This window comes from Cervus canadensis, chromosome 7 (genome assembly GCF_019320065.1).
Source record: "Cervus canadensis isolate Bull #8, Minnesota chromosome 7, ASM1932006v1, whole genome shotgun sequence".
Classification (NCBI taxonomy): domain Eukaryota; kingdom Metazoa; phylum Chordata; class Mammalia; order Artiodactyla; family Cervidae; genus Cervus; species Cervus canadensis.
In genome coordinates, this window is record NC_057392.1 from 46590178 (window position 1) to 46614023 (window position 23846).

Below are 23846 nucleotides of genomic sequence, written 5' to 3' on the forward strand. Positions count from 1 at the left end.
CTGATTAAGACTAGGACAACATAGGTATGATGCAAAATACAGAAACTGACTTCTTAGATGGTTATTAATATATTTCTAAAAGAAATTTAAAAAGGAGCTCCAAAGGTATATTTCAATGATGGAGTCATTTTAAAATAACTCTGTCATCAATTAAATTTAAATATAATATTCATTTGGAAATTTAAGATATAATAAGCTATCAAGAAAATAAACAATAAAGTGTAAACTCTTATAAGTCTGTCATTCAATGACCCACACCTAGAAAGCATCACCACAGCTACAATGCAATGTAACCATTCTTTTAAGTGAGAACTTATTAGGCATTAAGCTTGCTACTGAAAAGGATACCGCAGAAGGCCATGACATAGTGCCTGATCTCAAGCAGCTTTACCTGAGGAAAGAAGGGTATAAACATTTCCCCCCAAAATTAGTGTCAGACTCTTATTATTAAGAGTCAATAAACAATATAAAAAAAAAGAACAACAAAGATTGTAAAGTTTCACAGAAGAAAGAGCATTTATATTCTAAAGATGTGCATGGGGTTTGGCTCACAGTGAGGGAGAGATGCTGTGACCTGGTAGGCTGTGGCAGAGTTCAAGTGGGTGAGGAGGGTGACTGAATACAAGTGGAAGAAGATGGCAAGAATGTGGACAGATCAAATAACAAGCATATTAAGGACAATGAGAAACCAGATTCCTCACTGTTGGAAAGAAGAGTTAGAAATATGAGAAGGGAAAAAACGAAAATGATTATTTGGTGTTAAACTGGAATCAAAAATACTGGTGCAAACTCATGGTTATATGCACACATATGAGTATATATAAAATTACATATACACATATATTTCCTAGCTCTGTTCACCGAGAAGGCCTGAGGAGCAGCTATATCCCAATAGCAATGAACAATATAGCTAGCACCCAGACTTTAGTTTCTAAATACCTCACTCTACTAAAAGAAATGAGAGTTCCTTGGAGAAATGACTGATTCCAGAGCTGGGGCAAAGAATGTGAAGATGAACCTAAAATATCTTATGCTAGAAAGCAAGGAAATATTTTAAAAAGATAGGACAAGCCAAAAGGACATAGGAACCAATCCAAAGGGCTTCATTTGGCTAAATCTGGGGCAACCTGAATATCCAAACAATGATACTAATGGTAAAAGCTATTGAATAAAATGCAATCCATGAGTCAATACAGACTTAAATGTATAAATTAATAAAATGAAAGTATAAGAAATATGTTACTGATATAGTACTTTCCCCTCAACCCAAACACTTACTAATTAAAAAGGGAATTAACTAAAAGAGAAAAACAGTTAACTTGACAGTGGAGATGCCTGGCAGATAGCAGCAAGTTAACATGGCCAGAAAAGAGACAAATCAAGAGTGCACCACCAAAAGCACACAACCATCACTTCTGTAACATCACTGCTCAAAACATATTACGTGAATTTAAACATGAGGAGACATCGGACAAACCCAAATTGAGACATACACTAGATAAGAACTGGTTTGTAATCTTTAAAAGTGTCAAGGTTATGAAAGTCAAGAAGACTGAGGAACTGTTCCAGATTGAAGGGAACCAGAGATGTGACAACTACTCAACAGTAGTTAAATTAGTCCAGATCCTATTACTGAAAGGACATTACTTGGACAATAGGCAAAACTTGAATGGGGTCCAGGAATTAGATCTATCAATGATAATTTCCTGATTTTTTTTTTAATAGTACTGTAGTCACATAGGAGGATGGAATACATTTTAAAGTATTTGGAATGAAGGGGCAGGCATCAGCAATTTGCATTTAAATGACTCATATTTTTGTACCATTCTTGCAACTTCTCTGTCAAAGTAAAAAAAAAAAAAAGAACAAAAAACAAAACAGCAATCCCTTTGTTGTGGTGGTGGTGTAGAGAGTACATTAAAATAGCCTGAAAAGGCCATCCTCCTATTATAGTTCACACTGTTCCAGCTTTAATCCCCTTTAACCTAATACTCTCACTTATGTGAATTTATTTCAAAAAATTGATTTTAATAAGGTAAAACATGTAAATATACTTATAAAAGCATTTTTACATAGTGAAAAGTGAAAATTAACTCAATATCTAAAAGGAAAATGACTTCCCTAATTATGATACTTTAAAATGATACAATCTTCTATAGCTATGAAGAATAGTCAAGTATTATTATTGGGAAAAGTAGGCATAGGTATTTTGGCCTATATAAAAAGCTCTAAGTAAAAACACTAAAACAAAACTATGTATTATGATTACAACTAGTTCAAAATTATGTACTTAAGTAATACATAAATCTTTAATAGAATGAATTTATCAGAAAATGGCTGCTGGATTATAGTTGTCAGATTGTAACTACAATGTGTTTATTTTAAATTATTTTTTGTAAGGTTTCAAAGATTATTTTATATGAATTGTATGTGGTGTGTGAATTATACCTCAATAAAGCAGTTACCAAAAAAGTTAATTTTAAAGAAACTTTAAAAATAATAAGTTAAATTGCCAGATATATTAGTCCACTTAGCTCTTGTAGGTGAAATTGCACAATGAATTCTTATTTTTCAGTTTTCAGGATCACACTCTATTCCCTGACATCTATTAGTAGGGTATAGAATATTCATAGGTTGGATGCTCCTAAATTACAGAATGCCTGCATCTTAGTAAGTTCTATGATGGTATAGTCATTTAATATTAGACATGCAAATAATAAATCAAGAAAATAGTAGTTTGCCCTCTTTGTATTTCTAATTTCAAAGAAAAAAATCTACTGAAAACCAGTAGTTGATTTATTAATTCTTAAACACATGCCTTCTTCAGATTTTATAAGATTATAGTCTTTTTCCACTACAAAGTAGTTTTTTAAGAGCAAAATTACATATTCCCTAATATTTCCTTACGATATATGCCCAGAAGCAAAATTATTATAAAACATGTTGATATACAGTAACTGTGTAACTTTTAAACAAACAGAAAAAGACAAATTCTCTCCAAGAAATGACAATATTTTGACAAAACAAAAACATCCAAACTAATAGTTACAATAAATAAGCTAAAGTAGTAAACAGAAGAAATAAAAGATATAAAATATATTTGAAAATATAAAAGCCATATAATGAGATACAACTATATAATATTTGGTATCATTATTAACAATCATATAGTTTACCTGATAGCATCCACTCCCCCAGTCCGGATAACTCAGCTTCCTTTCACACTTTTCCATGACAAATGCTGATTTCTGAATTAGACAAACTGAATGAGGCCCATACTTTTCAGCACCATAGTTTTTAAAAAGGTCTGAAACAAACCAGAGAAGTTTTCTTTATTAAAAATTGACTTTGGACTCAAAGAATAAGAAACTGAAGCATTCTACTCTAATGATTAAAAGTTCCTTTTAAAAATCACACATGTTTTGTTAGTGCTGGGGTTCCCTGGTAGCTCAATTGGTAAAGAACCCGCCTGCCAATGCAGAAGACTTGGGTTCAATCCATTGGTTGGGAAGATTCCCCTGGAGAAGGAAATGGCAACCTACTCCAGCATTCTTGCCTGAAAAATCCCACAGACAGGGAAGCCTGATGGGGTACACTCTTATGATTAAAAGTTGCTTTAAAAATAAAACATGTTTCATGGAAATTGTCAATTAAAAAAAAGTAAAAGAAAGAGGAAATTCCAAACTCAAACTGTATTCTCAATAAAGGAATTAGTAGGAGAAAACTATTCTATCAGAAACAAGAGATAAAACTGGGCCTAGAGCATTGAAGTTAAATATACAGAGGAAATGGCACTAAGAATCACCTTCAGTGGTGGTCTAAATAGGAGTCACTTCCCAAGTGACCCATGATAAGATGAGGCCAATGATTTAAATAATGAAGATTTTTTGGGGAGTGCTGTTACCTTTGCAATATGTTCCTGTATTTTCAACTTATACCATCTCCTGGAAGTCAATAAATGATAGGGTGATCTGGTCTTAGACTAAGCACAAACCCACAGAGTTATGGGGTAGACTAAATGACCTCTAAATGGCTAATGGACAAAGGGGTGAAGTCCTTAAAGCCTAGGAATTTTTTTAAAAAGAGAAAAAAAGCCTAGGAATAATTTTCTCTCTCTACACATAAAATAAGTTTCATCTTTGGAAAACTGATGGTTCAATTAGTCCATTTTGAAATATTATAGAGATAAAACTTTATTTTATATCAGTTTTTAAAAATATTAATTGTATAAGCTAAGAAAGAAAATAAAAACAATAAAACAAAATTTTATATTTCTTTTATTTATGAGTATTTCAAAGTCTTCAAAGCACACAGTGACCATTTAAAAAAAAAAAAAGGAGATGTCAGGCCAACCCTCAGGTCAAATCCTGAGAGCTACCTGTTTTCATAAAGAAATTTTACTGGCACACAGCTATACTTCCTCACTTACATATTATCTGTAACTGCTTTCACACTTGGCAGCAGAGCTGAAAAGTTGTAAAAGATCCACAGTCTAAAGTATCTACTATCTTGCTCTTTATAATAAATATTTGCCAACTCTAGCTCTAAAAACATAAAATACAATACTATATCTTTGTCATAAGTACAAATATGTGCATTGCTTTTGTTGTAACATGCAACTGTTGAGTAGCTATATCATAAGTCTTTAGGAATTATTAAGTAGGTAAGTGATGGAAAAAAATGACTATACAAATCCAGTTAAAGCTACCAGGCTTAAGAATAAAAGGAAAAAATATTATGAAAATTTTAATTTTAAATAACTTAATCTGTAATGAAGTATGGAATGAGGGGTAGGGGGAGGAAAAGGACCAGGTAATTTTTGATGACCATACAGAGGAAAACTATTTATTGCTCTTGATTAACAAATCAGACATGAGAACATTTTGTTTACAAAGGTGGTTAGTATGAGCTCCAACTATTATTGCTGACTAACCAAATGCCATATGGTTTACTTCCTTGATGACCTGTTCATTTATATATACTAACAGGGAATAAATAAGATGGCAACACATCTTACTAGTTATGAGACAACAGTATTATTCTGATATCTGCAGAATGACACATTATGTCTAAGTAACATAAAATGCACACTCCTCAGGAGAGGAAAAAATAGGATACCTAATATGATATCATAAAAAGAGTTCTGCATTGGAAGATCTCGCACTGACATCAATTAGCAATATTACTTAGTATATCTCTTCCCTCATCTGTGAAATTCAGTCATAGTATCTTCTCTACGTCACTTATCAAGTTTTTAGAAGAATAAAATGAAATGATTAAAATCAAAGTGCTTTGCAAATGAAAAATGTCATGCAAATATAAGGTATCACTAAATAGTAGCATACACACAAATGCGCAAATGTATCTAATAGCTAACAATCCTTTCTGTGTATCATAATTCTAAGCACTTAACTATATTAACTCATTTAATTCTCACAACTCTATGAGATAAGTATTATCTCCTTTGCATATAGGAGAAAACTAAGGTGCAGAGAAGTTACTTCAAACAGGTAGATAGCAGTGGAATCACAAAATAAACTCAGACAATCTGGCTCCAGGGTCTATTTTATATTGTTGATATACACTATTTTATATTGCTTATATATACTTTCAATATGTATATAACATTTAACTTCACTAAACTACTGACCTGGTTGATTTTCCAGTACTCTACAATCTGAGCTGCGCTGATATTCACCACTTAAATGCCAACTGAATTCCTGACTGAAAGGGCAGTAGTCAGCAATTTCTACTGAACCACCATAATAAGGCAGATCTTCTGCAGGTACTCCAGTGAGTTCATCGAAGTACTACAAAGAAAAATATATTAGGAAGGTAGGAGAGTAAGAAACATTCTATATAATCAACATGAAGCCCACAGGCAATTTATAGCAACCCTCTAATGCTGTATAATACAAAGGAGATATTAATCCATTTTTTCCATACAGAGTAAACACAAAAAGAGTAATATACTACTGGAGGCGTATTTCAAGGTTGTAGTAGTTTTAGAAATAAGCAAGGTAAGTAAATTAGTCTAAGTTAAGTTTTTATTAGATGACAAATTTGATTATTTTAAAAGGATAAATAGAGTTTTAAGAGCTGACAAAACATAAAACTAATTCATAAAATAAAGATGTTTTAAATACAATGTACTTCAAATGTTTTTAGGAGACTTAATTTATATGTTGTTTTGACAAATTTGAAAAACCCATGAGAAAATGAATGAGATAATATATATATTCAGAAACACCAAAGGAACAAGATACCAGAAAAATTTTAAAGATTTCACACTTTATACCAGCTCACTGAATTAAAGTACTAAGTGCAGAAATATATAGTCACTACCTTACAGTGTCTAAAGCACTCAGTGGCGTTATAAACATATGTAGGAAGCTCAAAATTTAAAATTTAAACAACTCCTTGGTCAATGGCAGGCAGTGTTAAAACTTTTTTAGAAATAGCCACTTCAACAAAAAGCTTAAAACCTATATCAGAGATTCAGACTGAACACGTGGGACCATTGTCTTCACCTTTTAGATACCATTAGGCAAACTTGTCTAGAGCAGAAATTCCAAGCCTTTTAATTAACTGGATTAGAGTACTTTAGTTACTTTATTTTTTTCTTTTTAAAAAATATTTTTATTTTATATTGGAGTGTAGTTGATCAACAATGTTGTGTTAGTTTCAGGTGTGCAGCAAAGTGATTCAGTTATACATATAAAGTATCTATTCTTTTTCAAATTCTTTTCCCATTTAGGTTATTACAGAGTACTGAGCAGAGCTCCCCGTACTATACAGTAGGTCCTTATTGGTTGCTGTTGTTCAGTCGCTAAGATGGGTCTGACTCTTTGTGACCCCATGGACTGCAGCATGCCAGGCTCCTCTGTTCTCCACTATCTCCCGGAGTTTGCTCAATTCATGTCCACTGAGTCAGTGATGCTATCTAACCTTATTGGTTAGCTACTTTAAATATATCACTGTGTACATGTCAGTTCCAAACTCCTAATCTATCCCTCCTCTCACCCTTCCTCTCTGGTAATCATAAGTTTGTTCTCTAAGTCTGTTTCTGTTTAAAATAAAGTTTAGTTATAAACTTTAAAATAAGTTTAACTGTATCATTTTTTTTTTAAGGATCCTGCATATAAGCTATATATTTGTCTTCCCAGTCAGTTCCTTTCTTTAAAGAACCTTGTTTTTTAAATATAAATTAAATATGAAGACTTTTGAAACAAAAAGAAATAGTTTAAAAAATACATAAATATTCTAAATGTCTCTTACCACTACTACAAGGCATTGCTAGATAATAGTTAATTGCTACCAATTAACACACTGTTTATAAAGAAATGAAAAACTTCAGTTTTTTCTAACTTACAGAAAACAAATGGAGCCTGACAAATTGAAAAACTTAAGAGCTTAATTCACTCTTCCAATTCAAAATGGAGACTTCTTTTTAAAAGGCTGATTCCTGAAACTGTGCCCCAAACAAGTGTTACCTGGTATTCCTGAGGTAATGGTTTTGGAAACTTCTGCAAATTGCACACTGCAACTGCTCTCTGGTCCTGTCTGCAAGTTAATTGCAATGGATTACTTCTGAGTGTGTTACAGTAAGGGTTCAGCATCTGTCTCCTGCAGACAAAGATAAAAATACCATGGTATCAAACTCTAAAGAAGATGTTAGAAGTCTATTCTAGAGTTTGTCTTTTCTGTTACAACTTCAATGCTTTTACCATTCTTTTTTTTTTAATCATTCTTTTTTAATTAATTTGATTTTTAAAAATTTTTGGTTGCACTGGATCTTCATTATTGCATGCAGACTTTCTCTAATTGCTGTGAACAAGGGCTACCACAGAAGTCCAGCATTTTATGATTAATAGAACTTTCAAACAGTATCAGTTCAGTTCAGTTCAGTCACTCAGTCGCGTCCGACTCTTTGCAACCCCATGAACCGCAGCACGCCAGGCCTCCCTGTCCAACACCAACTCCCGGAGCCTACCCAAACTCATGTCCATGGAGTCGGTGATGCCACCCAACCATCTCATGCACCATCCCTTCATTCTTTCTGAAGTTATTTCTCCACTGATCTCCAGTATCATATTGGGCACCTACCGACCTGGGGAGTTCATCTTTCAGTGTCCTATCTTTTTGCCTTTTCATACTGTTCATGGGGTTCTCAAGGCAAGAACACTGAAGTGGTTTGCCGTTCCCTTCTCCAGTGGACCACATTCTAGTATACAATATCATTATTCCTAGAGGAACCCTCCAAAGTAGAACTAGTATCTTCACTTCACTGATAAATAAATAGTTTGAGACATTTAGCTTGTCCAGGATCATATAGCTGACAAGGGATGGAGATGGGACTTAAACTTCTCTCTCTAAGGTCAGTGCCTTGTCCATTACAGAAGTACCTGGTAACAAGCACTTCTTCCGTTGAAGATGTTAAGTCTTACTCTTCTCATCTGGGCTAGGTCTCAAAGAGTTTTAATCACTCAGAGTTTCTACTAAAGAGTTTCAGGTCTGAGTTAAAAGCCTGCTATGAGGAAAGCTGCTCATAAGCAGTAGCAGGAAACACTGTGGCTATTTTGGGGACAGTTAACTCCAGTACAACAACCTGATCTGCTAGTGTTGTTGTTCCCAAATTTTGCTGCACGTTAGAATCATCTAGAGAAACTTTTAAAACCTCCATGCCCACCTTGAAACCCATACCAACTGAATCAGAATGTCTGAAGTCAGGAATCAGGCATTGGTATGACTTATAAAAGGACAAACTGATAATTTGAAATTAATCAAAATTTAAAAATTTTGCTTCACAAAAGCCCTATTAGGGCTTCCCTGGTGGCTCAGTAGTAAAGAATCCACTGGTCAATGCAGGACACGGGTTCAATCCCTGTTCCAGGAAGATCCCACATGCTGCAGAGCAACTAAGCCCATGCGCCACACCTACTGAAGCCCATGCACTAGAGCCGTGCTCCATAAGGAGAGAAGCCATCACAATGAGAAGTCCACGCACTGGAACCGAAGAGTAGCCCCTGCTCGCCATAACTAGAGAGTAGCCCCTGCTTGCTGCAACTAGAGAAAGCCCTAGTGCAGCAACAAAGCACCAACATAGAAAAAAATTTTTTAAAAAAAGGAACCGTGGATGGTTTCTACACAGTTTGAAATTGAATGGTTCAAACCACATTTTGAAAATAGGGACACCGGATAGAGAACAAAATCAGAAGTAAACTGTTAGCAAAGACAATAGGAGGAAATGTATCTTACTTTTGTCTCTGCTGATCAATCCAGAATTTACAGCTCCTCCTGACAAAGTCACAGCCCATTCCTCGGCCCCAGTCTAATTTCTCAGCCATGCTGTAATTAGCTTTATACCAGCTGTGGAAATAACCCAAACAAAGCACTTTATATTAGTGTCACTTAAAAAACAAGCATATCAATTACAAATCTTAACAGTGAGCAAACTAGGACCTCAAAAACGACTTTGGTGACCATCCCCACAGATGAGCGTTTACAACCAAAGTCCCAGCTACACAGGATCACTGCAGCAGGGACTAGGAACCTTTAATTTTGAGGGAAACATGAGTACTTAAGGGTGCTTTTATATTTGAAAAACACCAAACCACATCATGTTTCCATTGTAACTTTCAAAGATATAAGTCACAGAGGAGAAAATGTTTGAGGTGTGAGACAAGGAGTATAAAAGGCAAAGAAACAAAGAGAATGAGAGAAAAAAAGAGAAGGGAGTAAACTGGAATTCTGTTGCATCAGAAAAAGGAAGAAATGTTTTAAAATTAACCAGTGCCATGATTTCCCTAGTGATTCATACACTCTAAGATGCTTCTGCATCCTACCTGTATCTTAAAGAAACTAGCATTATTTACAGAAGGGCTAGCAAAATAGAGCAGCAGGACCACTGCTATTGGTTACTGCTTATTAAGTGATAAATGGGAAAGAGTGATAATAGCGCTAAAAGGAATCCAGCATTTTCTTCTTTTCAAAAGTATGAATTTCCCTACTTGGACCACTGAAAACAGTAAGAAACAAGGACAACCCAGTAGAAATTAACGTAGTCCCTAGACTGTGATTTCTAAAAGCTATTCTCAAACAAAAGGAGCATTCCTGTGCTCCTTGGAAGACTGGCTGATGCCAGATCTAGAATACAGAGCGTGGGCAGATCAGCCTGTACATCTTGCCATACCAAAAAGCAAGGAAGCTATCAAAAACTGAGACTCATCAAAATAAACCCAAGAGCCCACAAAGAAAAAGACTCCCATTGGAGTCATTTTAAAACAGTATTCTGTTGCTTTATAAGAAAGTTCTACTGCCTTAAAAACCAGGAATCTCTACATAAATCAATTTCACTTGTAATTAAAAATACTGTTTATAGTATGGTACTGGCACAAAGACAGAAATATAGATCAATGGAACAGAACAGAAAGCCCAGAGATAAATCCACGAACTTATGGACACCTTATCTTTGACAAAGGAGGCAAGGATACACAATGGAAAAAAGACAACCTCTTTAACAAGTGGTGCTGGGAAAGCTGGTCAACCACTTGTAAAAGAATGAAACTAGAATACTTTCTAACACCATACACAAAAATAAACTCAAAATGGATTAAAGATCTAAATGTAAGACCAGAAACTATAAAACTCCTAGAGGAGAACATAGGCAAAACACTCTCTGACATAAATCACAGCAAGATCCTCTATGACCCACCTCCTAGAATATTGGAAATAAAAGCAAAACTAAACAAATGGGACCTAATCAAACTTAAAAGCTTTTGCACTACAAAGGAAACTATAAGTAAGGTGAAAAGACAGCCCTCAGATTGGGAGAAAATAATAGCAAATGAAGAAACAGACAAAGGATTAATCTCAAAAATATACAAGCAACTCTTGAAGCTCAATTCCAGAAAAATAAATGACCCAATCAAAAAGTGGGCCAAAGAACTAAACAGACATTTCTCCAAAGAAGACATACAGATGGCTAACAAACACATGAAAAGATGCTCAACATCACTCATTATCAGAGAAATGCAAATCAAAACCACAATGAGGTACCATTACACGCCAGTCAGGATGGCTGCTATCCAAAAGTCTACAAGCAATAAATGCTGGAGAGGGTGTGGAGAAAAGGGAACCCTCTTACACTGTTGGTGGGAATGCAAACTAGTACAGCCGCTATGGAAAACAGTGTGGAGATTTCTTAAAAAACTGGAAATAGAACTGCCATATGACCCAGCAATACCACTCCTGGGCATACACACTGAGGAAACCAGATCTGAAGAGACACGTGCACCCCAATGTTCATCGCAGCACTGTTTATAATAGCCAGGACATGGAAGCAACCTAGATGCCCATCAGCAGATGAATGGATAAGGAAGCTGTGGTACATATACACCATGGAATATTAACCAGCCGTTAAAAAGATTCATTTGAAACCAGTTAAATGAGATGGATGAAACTGGAGCCCATTATACAGGTGAAGTAAAGCCAGAAAGATAAAGAACATTACAGCACTAACAAATATATAGAATTTCGAAAGAATGTAACGAACCCCTAATGCAAAACAGAAAAAGAGACACAGAATACAGAACAGACTTTTGAACTCTGTGGGAGAAGGTGAGGGTGGGATGTTTCAAAAGAACAGCATGTATACTATCTATGGTGAAACAGATCACCAGCCCAGGTGGGATGCATGAGACAAGTGCTCGGGCCTGGTGCACTGGGAAGACCCAGAGGAATCGGGTGGAGAGGGAGGTGGGAGGGGGGATCGGGATGGGGAATACGTGTAAATCTATTGCTGATTCATGTCAATGTATGACAAAACCCACTGAAAAAATAAATAAATTTTAAAAAAAATAAAAAATAAAAAAAAAGAAGAAACTGAAAGTTAGATTAGAAGAATATTTATGGCAGAGGACACAGCAAGAATGCAGGGGTTAGGGCAAGAATTTGCCTCCCTTTAAGATTTGTAAGAATAGCATTGAAACAATGCTATTAACAATAATATCAAGGGTGAAACAGACCACCAGCCCAGGTTGGATGCATGAGACGGGTGCTCTGGGCTGGTGCACTGGGAAGACCCAGAGGGATGGGATGGAGAGGGAGGCGGGAGGGGGGATCGGGATGGGGAACACATGTAAATCCATGGCTGATTCATGTCAATGTATGGCAAAAACCACTACAATATTGTAAAGGAATTAGCCTCCAACTAATAAAAATAAATGAAAAAAAAAAATACTGTTTATATAAGCTTTTCCTTCATATCATCATGCCCTCTATTTATTAAGAAATAAATCTCATTCATTTATTTATGAGGGATTTAGTTTTATTCTATTCTACATACCTCAGGGTCTCAAACATTTATTGAATGAATGAATGGTCATGGATAGCTAACTGAAAAAAATTTTAAAAACAGGTATATTTATAAAAAAAAAAAGATATATTTATCTTCAGTGTAAAATATATTTGCTTAATATTCATTTCATCTTAATAGTAATCTTAATATTCATTTCATTTTAATAAACAATTCATGTAAAATTCTCACAGCTATCTTACCCAGTGTCCTCCATTAACGCCAGAGTGATTCGAGAGAGGACTCGGTTCTGGGTATGAGAACCAGTCATTGCTTCATTCTGAAAATCACCAACAGATTTTAATTAGAAGACTGGATTCCTTGCAACTCCCAATAATTTCCGTGATTGCTTTAGTGTATAGGCAAAATATTGAAGGTGTGAGAGGCTGACAAAATGTTGACTTAAAATAGTAAAATATATAAGCTTTCTTTAAGATGACAGACTGAAGCTTAAAGCAAAATCTACTCTCTCCCTCAAATATCTATATTGTGTACAATTTCCCTGTAATAACAGATAATTAGCATTTAGAACTCTGTGATGAAAATGAAGATAAATATATGGAAACAGAAATATTGTAAAAACATTATACTATTAAGGCAAAGTAATGTTGGTGGTTGAGACAGATACCCAGATAATGGAGTGGAGAATGGAATACTTGCTTCAATTACAAAGAAAATGCTTTTATAACCAACTTTTTATACTCTGTGATCACAAAAATATATACTAATATGAAAAACAAGTATCACAAAATCATAGGGTCAAAGGAGTTGCCTGAGGGACACAAAATATCATCAAGGTCTATTATCTACCCAATGTCTTAATTAATATATAATAAAATTCCTACCAGGAGGTCACCTAATGGTAAGGACTTCCCTGTCTCTTAAGAAAGTACATTGTATCTTTGGAATGCTCAGATTCTTCTTTTTTGGGTAGGGGGTGTGCTGCATGGCTTGAGGTATCTTAGTTCTCAGATCAGGAACTGAACCCACGTTCTTGGCAGCAAAAGCATGGAGTCCTAACTACTGGACTTCCAGGGAATTCCTATATCTTGTTAACCTTTATGTTGAACATTGGATTGCCATCTCAAGTACTTTAATTTCATCTTTTTAAAACACAGCTCAAGAACACAATGTTGATTTTAGATGAAAGGCAGCAGTTAAAGAAATTAGTAAAATTACTATTTTCAAGTCTTCTATTGAAATGTAAGTAAATTTTCATTTCTGACCCATCTGTAGCTTTCGAAAGAGAATCACTTGAGAAAAACTGCTTAAGGAAAATAAAGAAACTGAAATTCCCATGTGAGATAAAAGTGTACATGTCTTCTGTAAGTTTCTATCACTGTTATTTCATGGTCACCCAGATAAGGTCAGTAAAGCACTAATCTCATTCTTTTCATAATTTTGCTAACTTGGATCATGATGTACGTAAACTGCAACCGTTTCCTTATTTAAACAGACCTCTAAAAAAATATACTATTGTCGTTCAGTCGCTAAGTTGTGTCTGACTCTTTGCGAGTCCATGGGCTGTAGCATGTCAAGCTGCCCTGTCCTTCACTATCTCCTGGAGTTTGTTCAAACTTCCTTTGACCCAGAAATTCCATTCTTCTTTTACATAAACAGATCTGATCTTGCATTAACTTTCTAGTTCTGCTCCCCTGGAAACCTAATAAGGGTGGAATGTCAACTGTGTTACTAGGCAATAGGACTTAAGGAACAAAGATCACCTGATATCCTTCTGGACTTGGGATTCTTGTAGATGAACATGAATACCTGTTGGTTAGCCACAGTTTGGAACTTCTCTCGGAGAAGGCAATGGCAACCCACTCCAGTACTCTTGCCTGGAAAATCCCATGGATGGAGGAGCCTGGTAGGCTGCAGTCCATGGAGTCGCTAAGGGTAGGACACGACTGAGCGACTTCAATTTCACTTTTCACTTTCCTGCATTGGAGAAGGAAATGGCAACCCACTCCAGTGTTCTTGCCTGGAGAATCCCAGGGACGGGGGAGCCTGGTGGGCTGATGTCCCTGGGGTCGCACAGAGTCGGACACTACTGGAGCGACTTAGCAGCAGCAGCAGCAGCAGGGACTTCTCTGTGTGCAGTGAGTGTTATGGGTATGTCCCTTACAGGCATCTGGAAGTTAAGTCTATGAAACTGTTAAAAATAAACCATGCTGGTCCTTATTTGGGACATGGTACTTCTAAACCAGGCTGGTTCTTGTACACCTGTTATGGTCTTGTGCTTGTCGTGTTTGAGCCAGAGAGAGAGGGGAAGAGGCATGCATGGTAGCCCTAGATTACTGTGCAGAGCACAAGAGAAATGCCTGACTGCCATGCTGACATGCTATACTTTCTCTCTTGTATCCTTCTAGTATGTTTTGAATGTGACCTGTTTAGGGTTCACAGGTTTGACTGACTGTTTTTTGAACCTAAGAACACACTGGAATGCCACTCCTGTACGGCACTGAAGATATAAATAAATCACTCATTATAACATTTTTAAGAGAAAACATTTAAAACATAATTATTCATTGACATAGGATTACTGTCCCATTCATATAACACTATGGTGGTTTAGTCACTAAGTCGTGTCTGACTCTTGTGACCCCAGGGACTGTAGCCCTCCAGGCTCCTCTGTCCATGGGATTCTTCAGGCAAGAATACTGGAGTGGGTTGCCATTTCCTTCTCCACATATAACACTATGTAGCTATTTAAAAATAAACAGATCCAAGTATAAAGTATATTCTACTAATGAATGTACTTCTGTAATGTGAATGAGCTCATATGAGACTAGCAAATAAGGGAATCACATTAGTATAAGATGGAATCATGTTGGTTCATAACAATTTCTCCTGGATTTTAATGTTTTATGCAGTGGAGGAACAGCAGCTAAATCAATCACTTTGCTGTATATCTGAAACTAACACAGCATTGTGAGTCAACTCTGTTCCAATATAAGATAAAAATTAAAAAACAAACAAAAACCCAAAATACACTAAGACACCTGAACACAGCAAGAGAGGACAGCTGTGCTGTGCATGAAGCTCCATGCTCTTCCAGTTGGCTCAGCAGGGCCAGAGGCTCTGTCTTAGAAGGACTTGCTGCACTGTTTTTGTACACTTCACTCTTTTTACATTTTACTCTTGTCCCCATTATTTAGATTTATAGTCTCCCATCGATCTCCCATTGCTTTTTACTGTTGTTTAAGGTAAAAGAAATACTAAAGTAAATAAATATAGGAGCTTATTTATTGGAAATACAATGTGTTTTTAGACTGAGCTAGTACTTTTATTAAGACTTATTGCTTTTGTTAAGACTTGGTATTTGTGTTTCCCACAAATTGTTATTTTTTATTTTGAAGAAAGAGATTGCTTAGGAAAGCATACACTGTATTACAGCAGAAGCATCTGTAATTCCTTGGAAAGTATATTATTAAATGGAAAAAGCTGCATAAATGCATGAACCTATTTAAAAAAAAAAAAACTACATTAGTATATCTATTTTCTTAAAGAAAAAATATGTCCAGTAGCATCTTCAAATAAACTGACCTCTAATAACCGCTTTTCCCAATGGTTGAGCTCAGTGCCCATACCACCTTGATTTTCAAGTTCCATGCCCTCAAGAATTGGACAGTTAAAGTGTTTTCGTGCTTCATCCTAAGAATCAGAAAATAAATAAATAAACCCACAAAAGTACAACATAATGGCAAACTCATTATCACACTGGATAAAATAAAGTAGCCACTAAGGAATTACTTTGATGAGAAGACAGAATGTCTTTTAAAAATATAGCTTTTAATATAATTAAATATTTTGACACCATCACACTTTTCTTTGCTATTGAACTACTATTCTCTTATTATTTTTTCCTCTATTTGAAGATTTTGGCTTTAAGTCATATATTTTAAAAAGTTATAGACTGGTATGATTGCTATTTGTAACTTTTGTGTCAACAATGATTTTAATGCAGGTATAAACTGCTCATATTATGGACACAGTCTTTGTTTAGAAAAATAAGTTGTTCATTAGAAAACAATTTTGTTCTTTTGGTTTCACCTGTACATCAGTTAAGAATATGAAGTACAGGGATGGGCAGTATTCCGAGAGCAGCGCAAAAATTCAGAGGTCAGAACAAGCTGTATGTAGTTAAGAGAGGGGGTAGGGAGAATAAGTTTCTGTCATTAAATAAGCGAGTGAGATGATTAATTTTATATATCAACCAGGCTGGGGCAAAGTGCCCACATATTTGATCAAACATTATTCTGAATGCTTCTGTGAAGGTGTTTTTGGATGAGATTAACATTTCAATTAGTGGGCTTTAAGTAAAGCTGACCACTTTCGTAACATAAATGGGCCAGTCAGTTGAAGGTCTTCATAGAACAAAGACTGACTTCACCCCTGAGCAAGAAGGAATTCTGCCAGCAGACTGTCTTTGGACTCAAACTGCAACTCTTCCCTATTTCTTCAGCTTGCCAGCCTACCTCATCAGATTTTAGTCTCTCTAATAAACCTCCACAACTACATCAGCCACTCCTTAAAATAAATCTCTTCATCTCTTTCTCTCTCAACAAACACATCCTGTTGGTCTGTTCCTATGCAGATCCTCCTGAATAAAACTGATTCCAAATGAAATGACCAGCAATTATACAAATAGTACAAGTGATCCTTTGAGGTATCACAACCGAGCACTGGTGTAACAACCTAAAGCGGTGGGTAGAATGGAGCCGTTGAGTCATTGCTAAATTTTCCTTCCTCAGATGTCTCTTGGACTGCAGCTTTACTGTACTGCCTTTATGTTTCCTACTACAAGATTTGAAATTTAACCATTAGTTCTTAAACAATAATGATTAGTAAAGAAAGGACCATAATGAATGAAAAGAGCAGACAGCTCATGAGACATGAAGCTCAGTAATACTCACGACAACACGAGGTGTTACTAGAAGATTAACAGTGTGAGGAACTCTCTTATTATCGCGAATGTCCCATAATCTCTCCACTTTTCGAACTACTTTATCACTCCATTGATATAATCCAAGACTGCAATTAAAGAATAAAAATACAGTCCTTCTTGCAAATTTGTCACCACTTTAGTGTAGAAGTGTTTATGAATATCAATATGAAATTAAAATATCTGACCTTATATTTGACACCAAGTGCAAGCAAAGACTTGATAGCATTTTCTAATTTAACCTTTTCAGTAACTTTAAGAGATTATCATCACTACTTTGCAGATAAAGAGACAGAAGCTTAGAGAGATGAAGTAATTTGCTCAAATTCAAATAGCTAATACTGGGCTAAGATGACAGTGAATTATTTCCTCTTAACAAATTTACTGAATAAAACAAAAGTATATCTAGAGAGATATCTAAGTACTGTATATAAAAAGACTTAACAGAAGGTGACATTTTAACTTAATTTTGCTGTTGTTTAGTTACTAAATTGTGTCTGACTCTTTGCAACCCCATGGACTGTAGCCTCTCAGGTTCCTCTGTCCATGAGATTTCCCAGGCAAGAATACTGGAGTGGGTGGCTATTTCCTTCTCTAGGGCATTTTCCCAACCCAGGCACTGAACCTGTGTCTCCTGCATTGCAAGCAGATTCTTTACTACTGAGCCACTGGGGAAGCCCTTAAACTTACTAAGAAAGTATAATTTACTTAACAATTGTGCTATAAAGTAAATTATACTTTTTATAATTGATTATTCAACAAGAAAAAATTAAATCCCTATTTTAAGGATAAAATCCCTATTGTACCCCATATACAGAAATAAATTCCAGACAAATGTCAGTAAAAATGGCAGAGTAAGGACCACTGAACTTCATGAAGGCAAAGAAGAAAGTATCAAAATTAGCCAAATGAATTTTTTCAGAGCTCTGGGAATTAACCAAAGGCTTGCAGCAATCCAGGAAGCACTTCTTTAAGAAAAACGGATGAATCTCAGGAAAAACAGCAAGCTTTGTGGCAGTTTCCCATGCCCTCTCTCCAGCTCTATAGCAGCCTTGAAAACCAACAGCCCACAGTCATGGTGAAAACCAGCAACCTGGCAGCCAGAGGGAGCAGAATAGGGTTAACTGGCAGAATGCATTTAAAAAAAAAACAAAATGATTCAACTATGCCTACAAGATACACAGTTCACACTCAAGGATACAAATAGGTTGACTGTAAAAGGATTAAAAACATGTATCATGCAAATAGCACTCAAAAAAAGAGCTGGGACAGTTATACTATTATCAGACAAAATTGTTACTAGAAACATTTTATAATGAAGACAGGGTCAGCCCACCAAGAAGACATAATAAACATGTATATACCTTAGGAAAGAACCCCAAAATACATGAAGCAAAAATAAATTCTAAATGGATTAAAGCTAGGAACATAAAAATTCAAATAATAAATTTACCATAAAAAATTTAGAATATTTTTATAATCTTTTAGAGCAGAAGAAACTTTCTTAAGCAAGAAAATAGATAAATTTAATAGTGTAAAATTTAAAAACTTTTCTGCATGGCAAAAATATGATAAAAAAATAAGTAAATGGGAGAAAACAATCTCATTTTGGAGAATCTATCTTGCACAAATAAAAGCACTACCACAAAAGTGTTATATTTATTATAGAAAATTATAATGGTCATCAATTTTCATCTTTGCCTATAAGCTGCATCGTTATTTTCTGGCTTTTCCTAGATTACTTCTACCACTGACCCTATGAATCTCTCTCAACAGTAAAACAGAATATAAAGAAATCAGTTTTCCCACCATTATTTTATGAAGATTTTATATATTATTCAAGGAATTATATGGTAAACACTGTATACTCAATAACCGTTACTTATATTCTACAATTAATCCTTTGTTTTATTTGCTGTGTATCTGTTCATCTATTCATGCCTTAGAAAGGTTATTGTTAATTCCTTTTCTTTTTCCACAGCAAGGCAATGTTTAAACATAAATAGTGAACAAAGCCAAAAGGAAAAGAAACAGTGTTTACTGTATTAATAACTCCAATATTCTCTTCACCATTCACATTTCAAGATTAAAGGTTTCTTCAAATAAAAAGGTGAGAGACAAATCCAACTCTTTCTATGTCTACCATCTGTATTTATTACTCTGTTATCTCTGTTTATATTGTAAGATTTTCTGCTTTTAAGGAATATCCAAAATGTAAGAAAGTACTGCAATTATCAGCTTAATAATGGTCCTTATGTGTGGGTATCTCTCTCCTCCTTATCACTACATAGATGTTCCTACTCTCACTACTTATGTGTTTCCTATAAAGACCACAATTCTTAGGAAAGACCAGACTTCTTCCATACCACCAAACAAATACAATCTAGGAAGTAAAACATCTATTTCTACATTACAGTTTTGTTTCTAACAATTTTGTTTTTTAACATGTACTCTAAAAAAATACTATGATGAATAAAGTATTATCTGTTTTTAATAATTATGCACTTCTAGCTACCTAGAAGCGAGAAGAGAAGGAGGCAACAGAGGATGGCAGGATGGTATCACTGACTCAATGGACATGAGTTTGAGCAAACTCAGGAAGATAGTGAAGGACAGAAAAGCCTGGTGTGCTGCAGTTCATGGGGTCACAAAGCAGGCACAACTGAGCAACTGAACAATAAGCTACCTAAATGGAGATCTTCATGAGAGAATTAATTTTTATTCTATATCTGTTTACCACTACCTACTCTGTGGAATAGCGTCAGTACACTGAGAAGGTTTCCTTATGTGCCTTCTCAATCTGTTCAACTTGCATGGCATTTAATAGCCTAAGGCTTCAAGTAAAATTACTCATCTGTCTTTTATCATGGACTGTTTTTAAACTTCATACAACTAGACTATGACCTCTTTTGTTCAACCCTATAACTACGATATTCGTTCACGTTATTACATGTAGCAATGATGTGTTCTTTTCAGGGCCTTGTAGTTTTTGATTATAGGAATATATTACAATTTATTTATCCATTCCTCTATTGATAGACCTTTGGGTGGTTTCCATTTTTTGCTTATTAATAACTGCCATTAACATTCATGTACATGTCTTTTTGTGGACATGTGCTCTTAAATTAGATATATAAATCCATGCAAATGGTTATAATTCTGTGACTGATAGTCTATATAATAATTTTTTTAAAGTATTTCTTAGTATTATTTCTTTTAGGCCCTGAACTTCTAGATCACTGGTAACATGTGAAATAAAATAGTTTTTAAAAACTGTAAAATACAGTTTACAGTTAACATGTAAACATTGCAATGTATAGACAATAACTATTAATAAGCCAAAATATAACCAACCCATATTCTCCCATGGCCTGACTCTCTTGTAAAGTAACATAAGCTACTACAGAGTGGTGGAAAAGAGCCCTGCCTGGCAAGAAGAGTCTTCGCTCTTTGGGCAAGTCACTTAAGTTTTCTCCGTCTCAGCTGTTTCATCTGTGAAATGAAAAGGTAAAGCTAAATAACCTTATATCCTATCTTGTTATAATAATATAGGATATACAATCTTAGGCTAGCCATAAAGCCACTATTATTTGTAGAATTTAACACACAAGAATTCTCAGGTTCTAGTCTTAGCATCCTCCTAAAAGAGAACAAGAACAAAAAAACCCAAATACCTATAGTTAAAAGGTGGGAGACCATCTGCAAATCTTGAAGTTAAAGGATTTCCATCTTTATCATGGTAGAATGCAAATAGCCCAGCAGAGAAACCCTGTAAGAAAAAGTTCAAAATGTCTTACAGTGAAAAATATCAAATCTGACTACAGATATCACAACATGCCACTATCAAAAGAAAACACTGATATAACCACATAAAAGCATCATGGCAATATTTCTGTAGGAACTTGCCATATACTAGAGTAGGACTGAAATTATTTCATATTATAAATTTTAAATTCCAATTACTTGAGATAATTCCTAAGTGAAAAAATCAAAAGCAATAGTAAAGACATTCTTTGGTTGGTATAGACAACGCATTTATTTGTTTAAAGATGTGTTTATCACAGGTGGTCCTCTTTACATGAACTTACTAATAAACTCTATATCTGCAATGAGGGAATGCTACTATTGAGAATAATTAACAATACAGTTCAGAGCAGGGGAGTGTGCTCATAAGAATACTCATAAAAATTCAAAGACTTTGATCCCAAAGTCCATACTTAATATATATCTATATCTAAAAAATTACTATAAATGTATGCATATGTGGGGGGATGTATACTCTGGAAAAAAGACTGGAAACATATATAGAAATGTTAGCTGTAGTTCTTTTGGTGGTAACATGTAAAATCATCTGTATTTCTAAAGGTTTTCTTTCCAATGTGAATTTGTCTATAATCACATTTTTAGACAATATTTTTAAGAAGTCTTCAATTTTAATAAGATAATAGATACTTTACATAAACGTATTCAAAGTCCCATTTGCTATTCTCCCCCCTCCCAAATAAGATAAGGAAATGGGCAAAAAAAGAAAAAAAAATTATTGACATTGGACATCTCCTGTTTCATTAGTAAGATTTCTTTACTTTCTTTCCTAACCTAAATAACTAAAAAAAAAAGCACTTTTGTAACTACTAATTTAAGTATGTTTTAACATTGAAAATATGCTAGAGTTTATATTCAAATAACAATCACAAATGATCATGTAATCAATTTCTTTGGCAAATTTCTTTGCTTACATAACTGTGGTCTCTGTGTCATTCAAGGCTTGCCAAAATGATTAACGGAATCCAGAGTATTCTTTTATTCCTACATTTCTTCTTTTTTAATCTCTGAAGATGCAAAGGATATTTAATGGAGTCAGCTAAGAAAATCTAAATAGTTTTTTTTTTTTTTAGAAAATCTAAATAGTTTTTAATATAGAATTCATTGAGGTAATATAAAGCTTAAAATAGTATGATGTGCCTCATCCTTTAGAATATTCTAAATCCACATTTTTTTCTTCCCTATCAAGTTGAAAATTTTTCTAAGCACACACATTTCAGAAGGCATATCTAGTATTGAAAGTACCAGGAATGACTGTATTTGATAGTTAGAGCATATATAACTTTATAGAGAATAAGTGTATTTGTTAAACATTTAATTCTTACCATCTTCCAGAATGGTTTTTGAGACAAACTAATATTTTTAATTTCTTAGGTTTTTGAAATTTTTAAAATACAAATATACAAAAAAGTTTAAAGATCTAAAAGAAACTTATGTTTACTGTTTAAGAGGATTTAAGATATGTTTTGCTATGTTTTCTTTAGACTTTTTTTAAAGAAATAAAAACACTGCAGAATATTGTTGAAGGCCCATTACCTTAACCCTTTCTCTTCTCTCTTTTCCCAGAGGTAATTACTACCTTAAAGTCAATACACATATTATGACAATATAGTTAGTTGATTTCCTGTCAATATAAATAACTTAAAAATATCAGTCAAATTTAGAATCCTTTTCATCGTAATTAGACATTAGTAAAATTACTGATTTGTTTTTTTTGCAGTTTCTATTCACACCATTTGAGAGATGCTGAGTTGTGCTTCATTTGTTTCATCTTATTCCTGAAATAAATTTTTATTATTTTTATTAAAAAAAAGTCAACATACATAGTAACTCTGATGCATGCTTTTACATTCAATGGTGTCTGACTCTGAGATTCCCTGACTGCTAAAATAAATCTCAATGTGTTCTTATATACTTCTTGACCAACTGGATCTTTTCTTTTGTGACCTGCCTGTTTATAATCCAATTTACCTCATGTCTGGGACTTCTGCATTCATGTTCACTTATACATTAGATTTAAAAACTGCTGGGTTTTTTTCTGGTTCTCTCAGCATCAAATATCTACAGTTTTTGGAGCTTAAAGCTGAAAATGTTTTTTTGAATGATGTTTGTCTTTCATCACAATAGCAGGTTCGATTTACTTTTTTAGTAAAAGGAAAACATGATTCATTTCAGAATCTCCTTACTTGAAAAACATAAGTGCTATCTGTATACACTAGAGTTTCACTGAATTATGCAGGTATTTGCTGATTTAAACAAATAATACATGATAGCTCATGAAAAAAGACTAATAAATAATAGCCATTAATTTTATTATACCTTACTCTGTAGAGCATGGTGCTAAACCATTTATATGCTTTATCTTATCTGAACTTCAAGAAAAAAATCCACTCTAGTATGTACTACTATCTTCATTTTATAGATGAAATGGAGACTTATAAAGGCTAAATAATTTCTAATAGACCCCCAAGATTTTTAGCTTAAGGAGATTCACACCTAGATCTGTGTGATCTATTCTCTCTCTTAATCATTGCATTTAACTCCCATCCATTATATTTTCTAAACACATGAAAGACATCAGGAAGACATTTCCTATGTCTTAGGCAACTTCATTTAATTCCCCAGACATCGTGTAAAAGTTTACTACTTTGGACTGATTGGGGAAAAGCAAAAAGAAGTTCTGAATCAGTTAGTATATATAAAATTTAGAAAGCCTAAACAGAT

At 34.4% G+C, this 23846-nt stretch overlaps 1 protein-coding gene across 2 annotated transcripts in view; it reads right to left on the reverse strand.

Moving 5' to 3' along the window:
- Window positions 1-23846, reverse strand: part of LMLN (leishmanolysin like peptidase) — a 51535-nt gene that overhangs the window by 10356 nt on the left and 17333 nt on the right. For both annotated transcript variants that reach the window (XR_006270334.1, XM_043473219.1), the window contains exons 8-15: window positions 20975-21069; window positions 17272-17389; window positions 15902-16009; window positions 12559-12635; window positions 9259-9369; window positions 7494-7626; window positions 5651-5810; window positions 3177-3307 (exon numbers count right to left, since the gene is read on the reverse strand). Coding sequence is in view for 1 of the 2 variants with exons in the window: in XM_043473219.1 (XP_043329154.1) it covers window positions 3177-3307; window positions 5651-5810; window positions 7494-7626; window positions 9259-9369; window positions 12559-12635; window positions 15902-16009; window positions 17272-17389; window positions 20975-21069 (933 nt within the window). In the remaining variant the exon portion in view is untranslated. The remainder of the gene's footprint in view (window positions 1-3176; window positions 3308-5650; window positions 5811-7493; window positions 7627-9258; window positions 9370-12558; window positions 12636-15901; window positions 16010-17271; window positions 17390-20974; window positions 21070-23846) is intronic.